The 20,525-nt window shown below is 41.6% G+C and overlaps 1 protein-coding gene across 2 annotated transcripts in view; it reads right to left on the bottom strand.

The window, feature by feature from the left end:
• Nucleotides 1-561: 561 nt before the first annotated feature.
• The window catches only part of cwc27 (CWC27 spliceosome associated cyclophilin), a 39,618-nt gene continuing 19,654 nt past the window's right edge, over nt 562-20,525 (bottom strand). Inside the window, exons 11-15 of one of the 2 annotated variants that reach the window (XM_088319816.1) lie at nt 14,906-15,006; nt 8,443-8,552; nt 8,258-8,367; nt 1,254-1,412; nt 562-1,043 (exon numbers count right to left, since the gene is read on the bottom strand). In XM_088319816.1, coding sequence (XP_088175942.1) covers nt 980-1,043; nt 1,254-1,412; nt 8,258-8,367; nt 8,443-8,552; nt 14,906-15,006 — 544 coding nt within the window. In that variant the 3' untranslated portion in view covers nt 562-979. Of the gene's footprint in view, nt 1,044-1,091; nt 1,413-8,257; nt 8,368-8,442; nt 8,553-14,905; nt 15,007-20,525 lie in introns of those variants that run through there. The other variant, XM_088319817.1, reaches the window with a different exon arrangement.

Consider the following 20,525-nt stretch of genomic DNA (forward strand, 5'->3'; position numbering starts at 1 on the left):
CATTCCCAGAGGCTTGATACCTATTGATCTGCAGCGCCAAATCCTTCAAGATAGTTTTAAAAAAAACAAAAACAAAAAACAAAATGTTCTTACATTTTGGCACTCAGGAACAATACTTCTGAAAACATATTTATATATTATGGGATTGAATGATTTCGTAATACAAGTAATGATGATCAAAAACGTGGTAATAACATAGTAACGATTATGTTACTTTAAAAATCCATATTAAACTCTTCGATCAGTAAGTAACAAAAAAAGTAGCTCTCTGCTTTTAAACGTCGGTGACTCCTGATTTAACGGAAACCATAATTCATATGAATCAATTATAAACATAGTAAATAAATGGCCTAGTTGATACTATGTTATGTTATTACCACGTTTTTAATCATTATTACTTTTATTATCAAATCATTCAATCCCATAATATATAAATACGTTTAAAGAAGAATTGTTCCTGAGTGCCAAAATGTAAAAATATTTTGTTTTTGTTGTTGTTTTTTTATACTAATTTAAAGTCTTTGGTGCTGCAGATCAATAGGTATCAAGCCTCTGGGAATGATTTCAGTATGATACATTTCCCATCCATCCATTATCTGCACCGCTTATCCTCAGTAGGGTCGCGGGGGTGCTGGAGCCCATCTCAGCTATCTTCGGGCAGTGGACAGGGGACACCCTGAACTGCTTGCCAGCCAGTCGCAGGGCACACACAGAGACAGACATCAATTCGTCCAGCGTGTCAAATGACAACCCGATGACACATTGAGCGACTTGCGTACTGGTGGCGGGGAGGCACCTGCTCTAGATTAGCGGTGGCTAATGTAACATTAACTCCGCTTCCTGTTCCACATGCACGTTAAGCATAATCCCAGAAGTGCGGTTAAAAAAAAAAAGGTCCACTTGCCAAACGCAGCTTCTGGTCACACGTGCCTGAAACCGCCAAAGTGTTGGGCTCTGAACCAGGACAAGGGCTTTATCTTCAAGAATCCGACAACATTTTTCTAAACCTTTTTTCTTGTGGCGAGTGATAAAGTGAGAGTTCGCTGTTCGAGGAGAAAAGAGACATCGTTAGTAATCAAGTGAGAGCGGTATTACAGCAATAACACGTTTATTATCTATGGATCGGTCACAGGAACAGCACAAAAAGCTCCTAAGTAGCACTTTGAAAGTGTCCCATAGTTACGGCACAGCAGACGTCCCGAAACCAGATGTTTTGGAAGCCCGGCACCTTCTCGGTCATCGCACGACCTCACCTCTTGGCTTTTTTCTCCCTCATGATTTTTTTACTCTCTTCCCTCCGCCGCTTGTTGACGGGGTTGCGCGGGTCGTAGATCTCAAAGGTGTCCTCGTCCTGCACGGTGGCGTCTTTGACCTTGCGGGACTGCTCGTCAAACTGGAGCACGTGGCCGAGCCTGGAGGAGGTGGAGAGTTCGCAGAGTCAATGCTTCGGAAATTGACGTTTGAAACTGGGAAAGCGCATTGAGATTGTTCATCAAATGATATTGGACTCGTGCCTTCTAAAGGAACGCGGTCCTGGACTGCAATTGCTTTTTTCAGAAACGAGTACTCAGTTTACTCCGTAAAAGAAGATTAGGAACGACAAAGTCCGATGATCTGCCGGGTTCGCACATCTTTCGCCAGTTTTCCAATTTGTCCGGTACGCAGCATCTTGGTCTTTTCACCTGTCCACATGACAGCGCCGTACAAACTAATGTCAGCTTCCGTCAATCACGGGGGGGAAAATGGCACGGCAATGCGAAGCCATCACACTAGGCGAGTCGGCATCATTCTTGAGCAGACTTGATTTTTTAAATTCTTTGTCTATCGAGTCAGATTGCCTAAAAACATGCAAGTTCTTTTCAAACTTTGAAAAAAACACAACATTAAAGTATTTAGGTGGGAAACATGCCCAAAAAATTAACTTGGCACTTTTGGTTTTGTCGGCTAAGAATTTTTCCCAGACGTTCCACCCTCCCAGAACGTCATTGAATATCAACACCATCTTTCATAGGTGGTCAAAACTGCAAAAAAAAAAAAAAAAAAAAAAAAAAAAAGCTGACTTGGCATTTAGATTTTTTGCTGACTCAGCTAGAAAGACATTTTATTCTCTCAAACACAAAAAGGTTTGACCTGGATTACAATCTTACACAGACAAGCAGGTAGCTCATTCTAGAGGTGAAAATGGCCCCCAAAAACCTGACTCAGCACTTTTTGCTTTGCTGACTTTTTTTCCAGAAAGACATTCCCTTCTTCCAAGCCGGAACAACATTTCATTTCAACACAATGTCTTGCAGACAGTTAGAGAAGTTGACCTAGATGTGAAAAAAATGCCAAAAGAAATGTCGAGTTTGCTGAATGAGTATTTTTTTCAGAAAGACATTCCACTCTCCAAAGCCAGGACGTCATTTAATATCAACACCATATTTTACAGGCAGTCAAATATGTTCCCCCTAATGTAAAAATTGCACTAATAAAGCTGACTTGGTATTTTTGGTTTAGCAGACTAGGCAACTTTCCAAAAAAGACATTCTAGTCTCTAAGGACAGAACAAGTTGGACCAGGATTTCACTCTAGAGGGAAATGACCCTCCCAAAAAGGGAAATGCCACACAAAATGGTTTCACGTCTCAACGTTGGGTGATGCAAACCCCGACCCAAGCGACACCTTGGACTAGGTCAGTGTTTCTCAAATGGAGTGGCGCGGCATGTTTGACCTCGGGGTACTTTATTTCGAAACAGAAAAAAGTGCAATTGCACCTCCACCATATTAGGGGGCAGTAGTGCTCTCGTTTGCTGAGTGTGCACTTGGTAGTGAAGGAGTTGTTCGTATTGAGCATTTGCCCTTGCACGTAGTACAGAGTAAGTAGTGTTGACAGGAAGTACAGCAAAATATCAGGTTACACTAAGAAAATTATTCAACAGGGATGAGAAGACAAGCTGAGAGGGACGGGGATAAAGGGACGACCAAATATCAATATCAAGTCAAGGAAATATGATGAACCATGTGTAGCATCTTAAATGAGGAGAGGAAGAAAGACGAGTGTGCTCACAATGTCTAAAAATGTCTGCAGTGGACGGCACGAAGCCAAATAAATCACTTGGATTTGGTGTGGGCGGAGGCGACGTGTCCACGTCAATATTGAGAAATCATTGTTTTGTCCCTACCAATATAATGTGATCACTTAAATGTCCCCACCAAAATCAAACAATCATTTTGTCCCCACAGTTATTATGTGATCACTTAAATTCGCTTATTCGTTTATTTTTCTGGCTGCGCTCACTCTCCCTGGGAGGAGGCGGGGTCTATGTCCAGCCGGGAGGGCGAAGGAGGTGGTCGGGCGAGGGGGTCTGTGCCGACACAGATGGAATAGTTTACCTCCTTTGTCCCAGACTTGACTTCCAGTGTCTGACCTGTTCTAACCCACATTCTGAGTGCGCCGCTCCTGCAGTGGCACACATTTCTTCCTGCTGTTTTTCCAGGAATGCTGGGATACCGCCCTCCACAACCCCCTACCAGAACCCCACGCTCTTTCGCCATACCTGCTGGGGGGCGGCATTGCGAGGTGTCTACTAGGGCTGCACAGTTAACTGAAATCGAATCGATATTGCGATCGTGTAATTGCAAGACACTGCATTTTTTCAAGGATTTATTGTTCAAAGTTATATGAGTGTTTTGCCAAACAGAAATTTCACATTTTGGGTTTTAACAGCTCCAGCCAATCAGAGGCAGGTTTTACAGACACTAGCCAGTGAAGGCAAGGCAAAGTTTGCAAGCAATGTGTGCGCGACTGTGATAGGCTGGTGTATGCTGTCAGTCAAACAGCAGGTGTGGGCGGCCGTGCACACAATTAGTCACCAAAACAAACGACGGCGCGACGCGACAGCTAGTAGTAGCCTTAGAGGCTCGTTACATTAAAAATAAATGAATCAATTAAATCGGACTTTGAGTAAAGTCAGAAGAGCGCAAAAGAAATGCTGATCACCAGAGGGTGCTCAGTGGATTGTTATTGGGTCTGGGAATCGACTGAGGCGGCGTCAGGATAGAAACCAACAGCGAGGCTGCAGGTCTGGCCTAGTGCTACGGCTATGCTACCAACTGTCTTAAGACACCCCTGCGGGGATTGTATTTCACTAACGCCAGATCGCTTACCAATGAAAAGGATGAACTGGAGCTACAACTCGTGCAAAACCGCTACATTCTCAAGTGTTGTTTTTTAATCATGCAGAGATCTTGCTGAAGTCGTCGTTACCCTATGCTTGCAAGCAGCTAGCCAGCCGCTCTCTAAATCGCTTTTACTCTGACAAGAGAAGCCCTCCAATTTCATTATGCTTTTGTAGAATTACGAAAAAACATGTATTTAACTGCAATTCTGTTTTTATTTGTACATCCAAAATTGTCTGGGCAGCAAGGCGGCGCAGTGGTTGGCGCGTGTGCGGCACAGTTCTAAGGTCTTGGGAATCTCCTGTGTGGGTTCAAATCCAGCTACCGGACTTCCTGTGCAGAATTTGTATGTTCTCCCCGTGCTTGCATGGGTTTCCTCTGGGAACTGCGGTTTCCTCCCTCATTCCAAAAACATGCATTTCGGGTGGATTGGCCGGTCCAAAATGTCCCTAGGTGTGAATGAGCGAGTGAGTTGTCTGTACCTGTGTGCCCTGCGATTGGCTGGAAACCAGTTCAGGGCGTCCCACTGCCCACTGCCCGATGATTGCTGGGATGGGCTCCAGCACCCCCGCGACCCTACTGAGGATAAGCGGTGCAGCTAATGAGATAATGAGATCTAAAAAGTCGGTAATGACGTCATTTCGAGGTAAGTTTGCATGTTGCTATAATTACGTTCTCACAAAGAAAACTAACACGGAAAATGCACCTTTGTTCTAAAATCGAATACCGCATTGAAAATGCAATACAGGTCTGAAAAATTGTTTTTTTTTCCCCAAAATCGTGCAGCCCTAGTGTCTACCATCTATGGCTTCTCAAAAATTCATTCACCACCCCCTCACCCTCCACTCACACACACTCCTAGGGACTAATGGCAACAACAGATTGTGTTATTCTAAATCTCTCATTCACACACATGGTATTCATTTCAAACTGGACTTGCTTTTAAGATCTGCGCTGAAAAACAGAATATGAGAGCAGAACGCGGCGTCAGGACCCATTTCCTGCCAGCGGCGGGCCGACGCGTGCAAGTACTGTTCGTACCCCCTGAACTTTGCCACGCGTTACGCCAGTGGGAGGTGGGATATGCGCTGCGGCCGCTTTCGGTGGAACGTGGCAGGTGCCCGTAATACATTGAAACAAGGTTGGGCGAAATAAATCAATTGAAAGTCAAGATCTTATCCAGGATTTCATCTAAAAAAATTGTGCATTTTGGAGAAAAATAATATCTAACACCTAAAGCAGGGGTGTCAAACTCATTTTAACCCGGGGGCCACACGAGAGAACAAACATTCTCTCGGGGGCCGGACCAGTAGATTAGAGAGAATGAAAAAGGAGAGAAAGAAATAAGAGAAAGAGAGGGAGAGAACAGTAAAAAGGGTGGGACAAAGAAGGAGATAAAGGGAGATAGAGAGAGAGAAAAGAATGAGAGAGAGAGAGCGTGAGAAACAAAATAGACAAAAAGAGAAATAGTGAGAGAGGGGGAAAGAAAGACAGAGAAAACAAAATCCAAAGAGAAATAGAAAGACAGAAGGAGGCAAGGAGAGAAAAGAGAAGGAAGGAAAGAGAGAAGGGGAAAGCAAGAGAGAGAGGGATAAAGATAGATAGAAAAGGAAGTTAGAGTGAAATAAGGTAAAAATACAGAGGAAGAAAGAAAGAGAAAAAGAGAGACATGGATAGTGAAAGAGAGAGAGATAAAGAGTGGAAGGAAGATTGAGGGTTGAGAGAGAGAGAGAGAAAGAGAGAGAGAGAGGGATACAAGTACAGCGTTTGTGAGAGGCACCTGGCTTTGGCAACATCAAGTGGATATATTTCAACCTGCAGCTCATTTTTCTCTTGCACTTCTCCAAGCGTTGACTCGCGGGCCGGATTTAATCCCTTAGCGGGCCTGATCCGGCCCACGGGCCGCCTGTTTGACACCCCTGACCTAAAGCATTTATTGTAAAGCCCCAATGTGTAATATTTGACCACTACATGCAGTATTGTCTAATGCGAATGAAAACCAGTGCCAAATGAGCACTGCCTAGCAGTAAGATGTCAGACAAACGTGGCTGTGACTTCTAGGTAGTGATTCCCTATGGAAAAGAAACATTAATCTATCAAACTATTGCAGAGAGAGATAGAGAAAAGGATACAGAGATAGAGGTTTTAAAGGTACAGTGGGACCTCGGTTATCGCGGTTAATGGGGACAAAAACCACCCGCGATAAGTGAAAATCCGCGAAGTAGCGGCCCACCTTCAAAATAAAATAAATAAATAAATAAATAAAAAATTATTATTATTTTTTTAGAACCGGTTAATGGGGAGCAAAACCACACGGTAAAAGTGAAAATCCGCGAAGTAGCGGTCCACCTTCCCCCAAAAAAATTAAAAAATATATATCTTTTTTTAAATTATTATTTTTTTAGACCCGGTTAATGGGGAGCAAAACCACCCGCTAAAAGTGAAAATCTGCAAATTAGCGACGCCCCTTCAAAACAAAAACAAAAAATCTCATCTCATCTCATTATCTGCACCGCTTATTCTTATTAGGGTCGCGGGGGGGTCTGAAGCCCATCCCAGCCATCTCCGGGCAGTGGGGAGGGGACACCCTGAACTGGTTGCCAGCCAATCGCAGCTGCAAATCACATTAGTTCGCAGCTAGCTGCGTTCTTCATCGACGCACGAGCCGAGTGATCCACCGCTAAGAGTCGTACAGCTGGGCGATTTTAGGTGCGCCCGGGACGATCGGAGACAAACAGACGACAGGGTTTCTACTTGCGCCGCACCGCGGGTGCCGTTCGGTCGATCCCGTGAGCGAGCCCCTAACCCGCAGCGCGGGTACGTTCGGGGGCGATACGCACAACACCGACACAGTTACGGGTGTCCCGCGCACGGCCGCCTGTCGTCGCGCCGCGCTACTGGGGTCGTCAGTTACGGGGGTAGCCTGATCACGCCCGCCGCCTTTTCTCGCGTTGCGCCGTGTGACGCCGCGTCCGCCGAACTCGGGAGTGACCCCCGCCGCCCCCGTCCCGTCCCACCCAGCCGGCCGCTTTATCCCGCGTCCGCTGACGTTCTGCCGAAAAAACCCGCAAAAAGAGAAAATCTGCGAAGTAGCGACGCCCCTTCAAAATAAATAAATAAATAAATAAATAAAATAATTTAACCATTACAGACCGCGAAGCTCTGAAGCCGCGAACGTCAAACCGCGAAGTAGCGAGGTCCCACTGTATACATTATTTTCTCTTTTTTAGCGCTCCTTCATTAAAGGGACTTCCCAACGTACCAATCGGGAAAGAGAGAAACCAAAAGATGCATCGTTTAGGCAGCCTGACGAAAGGAGCGGGACACAAACTCTTCTCAGCAAGATGCAGAAGAACGCAGAGCAGGTGCAGAGTCACAGTACAATATGAAGAAACACTGCGATATGAATTGGCTCATCGACATTGGAGATTTCAAGTTAAGAGGTGCTGGCCAATCAGCGTAAATCTTCGCTGCCCGAAACTTTCTTCTTTAGTGCCGGAAGCATCTTTTTTTTTGTAATCTTTTTTTTTTCGCAAAGGGGTGAACCTGCAATAACTGAAGCGCTAAGTGGCGAGGGGTTTCTGTCTATATACAATTTTTTTGGTTCATACATTAGGTACAGGGCGTTATGCCTTAACCACACGGGTTGTAGGGGCACAATTTTCGGTGGTGTGTCTTGGGCAAGTACAGCCTGCTGCCAAATGTTGTTGCACTTACTTTCATTTCACTATACTTCATTGCATTATTTTTTCATTATAATAACTTGAGCCAGTTTTTCTAAGCACTATGCCGTAATTATTAGATTTTGGTCTATTCATCCTGATAGTCTTGTATCTCTTTTTCCTTCAAAGTCTTCATATGACACGTTTTACCCTGGAGTGCATACAATGTTTGATAACCTTGATATCAATGAAAATGAAGACATTTTTAATTTCTTCGCCGCCATGAGACTATATTACCTTGCGATCCCCACTTCAAAGCACAATAATGTCTCATTCCTGGGTTCTTCTGTAATCTTATATATTTCCCAGGTATCTCGATTGAGATTTTTCATCCGAGCGAGGTGTCACCAACTTTCATTCCCTGGGCCACTCACCATCCTTCGTCATCGTCCTCAGCCAGTTCGTCGGCGTCCGCCTCCTCCTCCGGAGCTTCGGTGATGGCCGTCGACAGCTTGGACTTGAAGCGGTTGAGCAGTTCCATTGTCTGTTTTTGGAAACAAACATCTCGTTGCAGGCCGGAGGTCATACCCAGCAGGCATCTGCAATTATTTCTTTTTACCTGTTCTTCTCTGCCTGAGCCTTTCTTGCGCTTTTCTTTCCTCCGCTCCTCGTAAATCTTCCTCTCTTCCAGGTACTCGGCAACAGCTTCGCTGGATGGTTTCTTGCTCTCTGGGCAAACGGGTGAGGTGTTAATTCACACACTGTCCCTTCAATGACTGAAGCTCTTGCAAATACAGCTAGGGTTAACAAGAAGAGACGCAACTCTTGGGGGTTAGGTGCAAACAATAACATCATACTTCATCTTTAAAGGAGCTGTACGAAGTTTGGAACTGTTTTACTTGTGGCCACCATCTGCCGGCTTATGTCATTATTGTAGCCTATTCCAGCTCGTTCATGATGAGCGTGCAACTACATGCATTTCTTAGACACCCCCTTCTAAACTAACTTCTACCCATCAGACAAGCTTCTCGTGACAGCCTAGTATTTAGCTGTAGAAATGAGAACTTCGAATTAAGAAAAGAAAATTGAGAAATTTAGTTTATTTGACCACTAGATGTCGCTGAACTGTGTCATGCAGCCAAAAACTGAAAGGACAATAATTAAACCAAACTACAGAGACTAAAAGATAGATAGATAGATAGATAGATAGATAGATAGATAGATAGATAGATAGATAGATAGATAGATAGATACTTAATTCATCCCCGAAGGGAAATTCACAAAGTGACCAAACCACACCATTTTTCTTGTAATTTTTTGTCCCGTTCTTTTGCCAGGTTTTGGGGTAGCCATAGCAGCAAGATGGCAGACAAATATGTCAGCTACCTCTAGGTGAGTCACATGTAATGTGAAAAAAATGTCTCGACCTATGATTATTTCGAAAAATGCACATTTGTATGATTGTTTATGTATTTCCTTTATTATTTAAGAATTTGGAACATTTTTACTCGCTGCTTCCTACTCTGGCTTTTGTTACAATTGCAGCCTCTGATGATTCGTGATGCAAATGAGAGTACATGGACTTTGATTTTTTTCATCTTTCTTGGGATTTGGGGGTTTCTTACTTTCAACATTTTCATGCTACACTAGAAACAAAAGGAAATGGGAAAAAAAAGTATGTTTCCAAATTTTACCATTTTTTTTAGTAAACAACAGTTGAACATTTCTTAAAAGTTTCTTAAAAATACTTGTTTTCAAGAAAACTGAGAAAATGTTTTTGTGAAAAAAATGCATTTTAAGCAGAACTTGCATCTCTGATACCTCCATTTTATAAACAATGTTTTCCATAAAAACAATGGCACTTTGCTGGCAAAATATAATTTTATTGCAAGAAGACTGAACTAATGCATGAGTGATGCATGAAATTTTCAGCACACGTTGTTTCCGGTAATGTGATCACGCGATTTCAGTCACCATGGCGATTGTGTTCATGCAAATGTTCAAAAAGCATTATCCTTTTCTGCCCCAATGATATTATTCGAAAGAAAAAAGCTGTCTGTACTTATCCATAAATTCGCTACTCTTACACACTGTTTCACTACCTATACTCCATATGGGGTTGCCTACACACTTCAATCGCAGTACAGGAAGCAAGACTAGTAAGTGGGGGCTCCCTTGATGTGCTGACAAAGCTCTGATCAAAGCCACTCCTGCCATTTATTGGTGATTTATCAGACTGAAATCATTCCCAGAGGCAATGATACTTACTGGTGAGCTGTGCCAAACCCTATATAATAGTTGTAAAAAGAACAGATATTTTTACGTGTTGGCATTCGAGGACAATGCTTCTGAAAACACATTTATACATGATGGCACAGAATGAATTAATAGAGAAAACACTCTACTTTCAACTTTTTTAAGGACACCTCAAGCGATGCAATACATTATGTCCCTTATTTGTCCTATTTTGAAAGACCATTCACGTGGAATTCATGCCACAATGACAACAGACCCAAAAATAGGTTTTAACACATCTGACTGACGCAAAGGAACCGATTCACTTGGCCGGGGCGCGGCTTGTAATTCCATTTTTGACTGGCTCGGGTGTCGATCACTCGTCCGTGAGTTTAACGTGCTGTTTACCAAACACATACTTTTTGCGCTGCACCTCCGACAGTCTGGTGCAAAACTACCGACGTGAGGTCAACGAGTAGCAGACGGTCTGGCGGGAGTTGCAGAGTGATGTGATGTTTGTTCCGGTCGCATGACAGGCGTCTGTGGCCGCGTTTGGGTTTTGCCGCACAGACAAACAGAAACCGCTATGATGTTTGGTGACATGATTTATGATTTATTTATTAGTCATGGACAGGGTTAGGACGGTTACTTGAAAATAGTAATCTAATACAGCGGCTAGTTACCTGTTGAAAATGTTATCAGTACAGACGCTCCCCTACTTACGACCATTGCACTCACGTAAAACGGTAGATACGAAAAAAAAATTGGGGATGTCGAAAAATATCCGGACATAGCTTTAATTTAGATTTTGTATTGTGTGCACCTTTTTCCGAGTACAGGACATTACTGTACTGCTTCTTTCCACCGCAACCAGCGTGTGGTGCCACTGTGAGAGGTCACTCAGTATCCACCCGGAAGTAGAAAAATCTGCTTCCTCTCCCTAGTTCGTATGTAATTATTCTATACTGTCTTTGTCTATACTATCTCCAGCGTGGCAACTTTGACATTTTTATTGTTTAATATCTAATGCATCCAATTAATACTGTTGGGGTAAAGTGTAAAGAAGAGGCGAGTCGTTTCTTTTGAAATGAAAGTGGAATAAGAAAGTTTAATGCGGTTGAGAAAATGGTCGGAACACTTTTTTTCGGCCACTTTTTATCACAGAGGAGGACCTCTGTCATCATCCAAAAGTAAGTTAAACTCAACTTTATTGATCTTTATAGAGCATATAATTTTATAGAATGTTTTTTTTAGTAATAAACAATACAGGTTACAGTTACAGGTAGCCCTCCCCTTTCAATTAACACTTTTGCCAGGATGAGGGTCTGTTCATGCTAGTTTTATTTATGCACAAAGTGCAAAGTTAGATTAAACCTGCGTCTTCCTCTACGTATATTCCACGTGTCACACTTTCACCTTCACTGCTCAGGCGCCCCAGGCGGCCGCTGGGAAAAAATGCATAAATAGGCCGCATCGTTGCATGAGCCGCAGAGTTAAAAACTTGGGGAAATAATTGTGACTTATAGTCCGAATTTTACAGTGGGGCAGTTTTCTTTTTGTTTTTTTTTGCAGTGTCCTCATAATGGACTTGCCTCCCAAATTGCATGTTGCATTGTTCAGCCTATTTTGTAAAGAAATCACAATTTGATGGAACACTTTTGTTTGGCAATCCTGCACCATTCTTGTGGTCTCACTATGATTATTATTGCTGGTAACCATGTTCAAAGAAAAAAAAAATATGCGCATGCACGGCCGTACACCAGTGTCTGAAATAACGTCTGCCCGGACGCCTGGGGCATGTATCTTTTACGTCGGGCGTACAACTTACACAACGTCTCTGCCTGGGTGGCCAACAACTTTTTCAAGAAAGTAGAAAAAAAAAATTCGTTTTTATTTTTGTATTTTTTTCAAATCAAACATTTGCTTTATTCCGATTTCAAAATCTTCGTTCGGTTTGGAAATTTCGGTTCGTTTGGCAATTTGCATACCCGGCAGCCAATCAGAAGCCTGCATCTTCGTGCTTCCGGACTTTCCCGAATGTTATAAGGTCGTGCATTTGCATATCATTTTGCAAAGTATACGCACAGTGAACACAAGAAAAATGAATAAGTGGTTAGGAATCAAGCCAAAACCCCAGCCCCAGAAGAAAGATTCAAAAGAAGCAAACAGAAATGATGACGCTACAAAATGTGAACATACATTAAAAGCATTGTGGAAAGAGGAGTTCATGTGGCTTGTAGCAGACAACGCAACGCAAACATTGCATGAATGAAGATGAGTAAATACAGGTACATACTGATGGCAGATGGAAAACAGCGATGTCATATCCATGCAATGAAAGTCATACATAGATTTATAATAAACTAATTTAAAAGTGTTGTTCTGTTACATATTCTGATTATCAATCCTTACTACTTTCCAACAATGTTTTTTTGTTTACGATGAGTTGTCTTATTGTGTTTCAAGTTGTGAAAAATGGGGCAGGCAACTTTATGGCTGGGCAGGCAACTTTTCAGAGTCATCTGCCCTGGTGTCCAGTAACTTTTTGTCATGAGTTTCAGACACTGCCGTAAACACACGCATATATCCCATTTTTTTTCTTTTAAATGTTGCTTGAAAAGAAATGCCATTGATTAATACCAGCACCAAGTGATCACCTTCTACCCAGCTTTGCCAACACAGATGCTGACTGATGACGCCTCAAGGTGTGAACCTTTCCAGCTGTTTTTGCTAAAGACTAGCTTTAAGTTTGAAGGCCTTTCTAAACGCATTCCTACCCTCGCCGCTCACCTGGGAAACAAATCAATCTGCCCCGTGTTGTAGCAACGGTGAACTTTAACAAGGCAAATAGGTGTTTGCTTGGGCAACGATAATCAGCTTGACAAGGCTTTAATTTATGACACAGCCTCGTGTTCAGTAATCAATCATGATAAATAATAGTGGAAGTTGTGCTCTGAGGCATCCATGTATCAACTAATATGTAAAGAGACGTTAATGGGCATATTTCTGGAGAAGTGGTTGAAAGATCAAGTCAATTAGAGATTGTGACATTATATAGTTGGCCCAAGTATTGTGGGCTGAGTTTGATCAGTCAGTGGTATGTCAAAAGTGTTAAAATTGGTTAAAAACGATCATGGCCAATTCCCTTCGGATGAAGCAATGGTTTTTCCAACATTGAGCACATTTACATGCAGGCAATAATCCGATTGGAAACATAATATTACCAGCGTTCTGATTATGTAAAGCCATGTAAACAAGCACAATAATATTTAGTCAGATTAAAACTTAGTCGGATTTTACAAATGCTAGAATGAGTACAGTAATTTCTAGCTACTTTATGCTTCGGTTATCGTTGCTTCACTTGAAGTGATTCGTCTTTAGTGTCATTGAAATCAATGCATTGTGTATCGTGTTCTGAGCAGACAGCACATAGCAAATGCTATCGCAATGGCAGGTTAGGGAGGGCTTTGTGTGTTGGGAGGGCGTGACTGTGTGTGTGTGTGCAACTATGATAGGCTGGTGTATGCTGTCAATCAAAGTGTGGGGCCGGCACACAAGTAAATGTGTCCACCACTCAATACAGACTGTGCAGCATGGCAAAAGCGAACTTTTAGCAGCTTGTTACGTCGAAAAGAAATCCATCAGTTAAACCAGACACTGGGGAAAGTTAGAAGAGTGCAACAAAATGGTGAGGGACTGACTCTGCATCAGGAGGGAAGGCAATAGTGAGGCCAAAGGTCCAGCCTACCACTATGGCGAAGCTACACAACAACCAAATCACACGCTAACCCTGCAGAGCCTGTACCTCGCCAATGCCAGATCCATTACAAATGAAACCGATTAACCGATTAATTTATTATATTGAGCGTCTTTGAAAAAAAAAAGTATTTTGCTTTAATTACATTAAAAATGTTTCCTGGAATACTTGAGGACTGCCAGTGTTTTGCCACCAGTTCCTCCGTTTGATTGCAGATACAAATCGCCGTCATCTGTCTTCATCAAAACGGACATGATAAAATTCAAAATCGGGCTTAGAACATTGCCAGTTGGCACGCCAATAAATCACCATTATAAAAAGCCGGGGTTCTACTCTTCTGGTGGTGTTATCGGTATTTGTTTTAACTCAAATGCTAATTCAAATTTTGTCTGCTAGGGTGTTTCTTGTTGTCCGTCGTGGCCTTCATTCTGCCAGGAAGGGGAACGTGCAGTCACGTGCAAAGGGTCAATACAGGTTGTTTCAGATTTCCATGCAATTCCTTCAATCACACTACTTTTTTATAATATCTTAGACATGCTGGTAACTTTCCACAACAGGCAGTTAGGTGTCTGTCCCATCTGGAGCTTTAAAACACCGTGTGTGCGCCAAGATATCGAACATTCCTTTGGTTACAGGCTCTTGTGTGCTTGGCTTTCGCCGCTTCAGTTAAATATTTGGGGTTTGGAGCACGGGTGGTATTTCGTAACCTCTTTTGTGTTTTTTGGGGACATTTTAAGACCTGATGATTTCTCAATGGCTTATTTGAAAACAATGAGCGGTATGGTAATCGTTTATTGTAGCCCTAAAATATTTAGTGCTGATGTTAAGTGATCCCCTTGTGAGTGAAGCAAGTCGTTTAGAGATCTGAATACGCTCAAGGCGCACAAATATTCTTCGATTTTAAAAACAGACACATACGGGCTTAGATTCTTTATCATCGGTAATGATTATGTTGATGTGACCAACTGTGAAAAGGATGTATTTCGACTTTCAGTGGTTCTGATGACAAATATATAAACCAAATCATTTCTTTCTAGAAAATCCTAACGCTGCCTCTAATTTAAATACAAAGATTGAAAAAGCCACATACCCTCCTTCACTTCATCCACGGTGGGCTTCGGCTCCTCCTCCCTTTGTTTCAATGCCTTCAGCTCTTTCTTCAACTGGCGAACTTCTTTGCGTAATTCTTCGCTGGAGAGGGAGAAACCAGAAAAATGTCATTTGTGTGGCCCAGAGAGGGAAGAATCGTTTTGGGCAACAGCAGATATTACCGCAGAAGAATGATGATCAATGATGTCGGTAGAAAACGGATGACTGGTTAAGGATGTTTATAGTTGCTAAAATATTTCCTGCTGTACACCATCACTGGAGATGCAACAACTAATTGATTATTTCAAAAAACGCTTTGCTATCTTTAATATTAAGAATGTTCCAAATCCTGAGAATGCACGTTTCTCAATACTGTACATTTGCAAATGTTTTAATTGTATTTTATGAATTAAAGCTGTTCGGAATTTGAACATTTTTCACTCGCTGCCGCCATCTCCTGGCTTGTGTCATCATTGCAGCCTTTGTCCAGCTCCTAATATCAGGATGTGGATTTCTTTGACACGCACAAATAAACGTCCGTCTTTCTTGGAGGGGGCGCTTGGACTGTATTGGAAACTGGCCTTTTCTCGCTTTCACCATTATAACGCAAAACTAATATAAACAAAGAAAACCGCGGGAACAAGCATGAAGTTACTGTCCTCTCCATCCCACTGTTACGTATAATCGTCAATACTTACTGTAAATGGGGTAATAAAAAAAAAAAGCTGTTGAAAGAATTGTGTTGTTTACTTGGTGAATAAACTTGATTTTGTTTTATTCTACATAGTCTGTCTCGCTGTGAGTAAATAGGTGCTGCATTGTGTTTGTAATGTTTATTATCACTTAATAAGAGAAATTGCAATCATTAATAAGGGGAGCAATTAGCTGAGGTTGACAGGTATGCAAACTGGAACAGTTGAACCCATTAACTTTCCTGTAAAATTCGCCTAAAATCCTAATCAAAAAAATACGAAAGTAAATTGAATCCTGTTCTTGAACTGTTTGGAGAATATAGACGGTTTTAGTCTCTTTTGAAAGGTAAGACTCTGAAGTTTTGTCCCAAACGGAATTAATTATTGCAAGTGCTACTCACATTGAGTAATCTGAGATGGAACACACAGAAATAAGTTTTTATTTTCGCCTGAATGTATTTTTGCAATCAAATGCCTGCAGATGAGTGTAGCATGGACATCTTAACTGAAAAACAGGTGAGACAATAGCTTGAAGCCTTACCTGGTACCTTGTCAAAAATGATAAAAATCTGAAAAACTATAATGGTATTTTACAAATTTTTCTAAGGGTAGGTTTAGGCCTTTCTAAAAGTGGCCATTTGGAGACGACCAGTTTACAACACTAAAACCTTTGCAAATGTGTATTTTACTTTGGCCACTTTTTCCGACATTTTGAAAGAGTTGTTAATGTTTTCAAACTCTTTCGAAAGTCAAATTAATGATTATGCACACTTGCGTGTGATGACCGCACATGTATGTTCAATTTCGGCTCTGATTTGAATACATCGGTGTAAAATGGCATAAAATTATGTTGGGAATTTAATTGGCTAAGCAATGTGTCAATCAACATTCTTATCAGTTACTACTGGCTGAATATATTCTGAGCTACAGGAGGCAATATATGTTTTATCATAGCCGTATAGGCTAATGCGGGCTGTGGACGAAGAAAAAGAGCCGGCTATTGGCTGTGAGTGGTGTCAATCAAAAGGTCAGTGGCTAACTACCATATACAGAATGGAATCATGATGCGAGTCGGTTTATTTTTAAAGGGGATTTTTGGAGGGGAAAAAACAAATTACAAGAAGCAATGTTGAACAAAGCAGACATGCTTTTAGGTGGATTTTTTTCATCTGTCAGCATTATCGAGTGTTTTGGAGTGAAAACTTTACACGGTTGAATTCTATGGATTGTCCTGAATGTAACAAAGCCATTTTTGCGGACATTCAACTCAATTGATGACGGCCTGCGAGAGTAAATAGTGAGTTACGCCCGCTTTATAGATTTTCGGTATTATGATCGTGATGTTTCCGTGATGAGTACATGAAATGGTCAGCATATCTCGAATCCCAAAAGTTTAAGCATTCCAATGATATTTGGCATGACACATTTAAGGGGCTGGTGACATTGTACAGACACGTATTTGTTCATAAAACAGTCCGGCGATTCAACTTCTTATTTGAGAAGATGTATTTCACTTAATACTTATTTAGAAAATAATGCTCAATGCTACAATCAAGGTTATACGTCAAATTTAATGTTATAAAAAGATTTAGTGCGGTTTAAAAGGCAGGAATATATTATTGTTCCTTTCCAAATAATTTTTAATAGGAGTGAGGTGCGCTGTATTTCTAAAGGAAAAATTTCCTCTAAAACCCAACAATTTTGAGGCTGACCAGCAATGGGACCTTCCGCTGTATATCATCATCTTTTAGGTTATTTATGGAGCTACACGTCTCACTTTTATGAGTCTCCTCCTCTCTCTTAAGTGGTTTGCGGTACCGAGGGAAAAGACCTCAACGGCCACCCTCATAAAGAAGACGACCATTAGAGACACGGCCACATCTCAAAACTCCTGACACCTAGGTAGGAGCGCCAGCAAATATTGTTTTTAGAGTAATCCCTGGCTGTATTGCAGTTTACTCATTGCAGATTTTATTCGTGTATTTTGTTCTGATTGGCTAGACAGTCACCTTCTAATTTTCTGCCTGTGTGTCAATGACATTGCTTATGAGTTTATTCTGTGTGTAATATTGGACAAATGAAAAGGAGATTTCATAGGATGACAGTTCCTTATTGTGAGTTGTGCACGTACGTAAAACAGCTTGACGAACCTATGCGCAAATGTTTTTCAATTTCATCTAAAAGCCATGTCAACAAAATGCTCTAAACCCACAAAAGGACCTACAGCTAGGCTTAAAAAGCAGAGGAAGATGCTTTCTATCGCCAACAAAGTTGAACTTCTCCCCCGCTAAACTTGCTCTGGAGCCACATGCAGCTGCTGGGGCTCCATAAAGGCTTCCTGGTGCTTTTTCAAAACTGTTTGGTAATGGGAAAATATATGGTTTCTGTAGGAACACAAACAGGACACAAACAGGACATAATCTTGACGTTTTCCGATGAATATAGAAGGTCACAGTATGTGTTTCCTTCCTTAAAAGGCCTATAAAAAGCTTTTTGTTTTATGAGGTTTTTTTTTGGCTCCAATATGGCTCTTTCCACATTTTGGTTTGCAGACCCCTGCCAAAGGAAAGTAGATGCAGTTTTCCATAATGTCCACATGATGGCAACAATGTATCATAAGAAGTAAAAGCATATCCTGTGTCCTAAAATCAAAAGATCATTATTTGACACCTGGTCTCTAATTATTTCATCATTTATTTTGATCAGCTGGCTGAATATTACTTATTACCTATGTTTATTGTTGACTATGAGCGCGGAGCTAAGCGCGGTGATGCGGGCTACACTGCTCGAGAGCAGGACTGAATACGTCTTCCGCTATGCGACACAAAAGAAAATGAAACAAAAGACAATGACAGGTGGATAATAAAAAAAAAAAAAGGCAACGAGTGAGAAGACCTGCCTGAATGTAACGATTGTCATGGGCTTAAATTTTTACCTCTAGGCTACTTAAATAAATGTGATTTGCCAGTACAGAACTTATTTGTGGAAGTACAGTACTTCTATTTGTTAAACAAATGCTAGAGTCTGTAAATTGGGTTTATTCTTTGGTTTCACTGGATAAAAGAATATTAGACAAAGGTTTCCACTTTTGTAGTTTTTGACTATCACAGGACCTTTTGTAAGACAAACCCGTGTGAAAAACGAGAGATAACTGTAATCCCTTTCGTCAAACGCGGAGCTGTTACATAAAGTTTTCAAGCAAAATGGATAAAGCGAGCAAGCTGGGGGGAGAGCGTCGCAGTCTCTCTGACCGGCAGAGCCGACCCATTTGGCGAGCGGCCTGAAAAGCTCCCCCGGGGCGAGAAGTGCCGGTCAGGTCGGCCCGTACTGCCTCGTACATGACGCAGGCCCCGCAGATGTTCTGCAAGGGAGCGATGATGTTTTTGTGAGGCTGTCACTTATTGTGTTGCTGCCTTGCACTCAAAGCTAAGGTAAGCTGAGGCGTCTGGCCCCCTGGCCCCTGCCCCCATGGAGCAGAAACATGCAAAGCATCCCCAGACTAAACAACCATCGCCTTCCTTTCTGACGTCTGCTTCTTCGTGACTTTTTTCCTTCCAGATTTCTATTTGATGTCTAGCTCTTATGTAAGTGTTGTTATGCCTTGACGTACAAGTCGAAATGTGCCATCAAAACAGTCCCGCATCAAAACTCTCACTGCCAAAATCATTTCTGACTTAAATGCCCTATTTTTCCGCACTATAAAATGCACTGGATTATAAGGCGCACACCCCAAAAAAAAGTATTTGGTGATATTTGTTGCATACATATGGTACACTGGACTATAAAGGTGCAGGAAAGTAAAACTACAGTTAAAGCTAGGGTTGCAGAGAATAAACTAAAAAGTACCGCGTTTGTACATTGATCAGTAGTTATATACCACTTGTTCCACGGACAGACTGAGGAGATCATTTCTTCCTCATGCCATGAGGCTCTTTAACTCCACCCGGGGGAGTAAAAGCCCACATTCAACCCCACCCCCACATTTGCATATTACCCTATTTTTATTACAGTGTGTATTTTATGAAGCACTTTTTAAATACTTTATAGGAAAATGTTATATTGGGTATTTTTGTATTCTATATCTTTATATTATTATTTGATTTTTCAACACAAGGATACTGCTGGAAGTGTGAATTTCCCTACGGGGATGAATAAAGTATACATCTATCCATCTATCTATCTGTCCACAATTGCATAACATTGGATAACACGGGAATCAAACCCGGATCGCGGTGGCTAGCACACCCTGGATCCTATCCACTAGATCAGTGATTTTCAACTGGTCTGACATGAAGACCCCAAATTCCGCCCACCATTCCGCCCTAATGGCAAGAAAACTCAAGAAAAGAAATCCACTTCTTGAATGTTTCCAATGAAAGGATTGTGCAGTTAAAGCAAAAATAGAAAAATATACAGTATTCACCTTTTTCAAAGAGCAAAATGACATCAAGTACCATATATATACTGGCATATAAGCGACCGGCTGAAACTGCTTTACAATAGCCACATACCGAAAATATTGAAAAATCGTGTACCTAAACAACAATTACCTAATTGTGTATATAATGAAGATTAATATACAGGTAAAAAAAGAAATATAGCACGTTTTAACTATATACTGTACTTTCATCCAGGGCTTTAATGACAGACACTCATATGATATTTTTGCCAGGGGAAAAGCCAGCGACCCACTGAAAACATAGTTTGCAACCCACTTTTGGGTGCCGACCGACAAGTTGAAAAACACTGCTCTAGATCACTAGGCACACATACGACACATGAAGGGCAATAGGTTTTATCTCATCATCTCACTATTTTCAGTCACAAAAATGTTGATGTTATTGTTGGGCCAGGCCGCAAGAATGTTTTCAGACATTAAACCGGTCGGTGGTGCAGAAAACCTTGGGCACCTGAAATCCATTTATGAAG

Source organism: Urocampus carinirostris, chromosome 16 (assembly GCF_059441175.1).
Source record: "Urocampus carinirostris isolate Australia breed hairy pipefish chromosome 16, RoL_Ucar_1.0, whole genome shotgun sequence".
Taxonomy (NCBI): Eukaryota; Metazoa; Chordata; class Actinopteri; order Syngnathiformes; family Syngnathidae; genus Urocampus; species Urocampus carinirostris.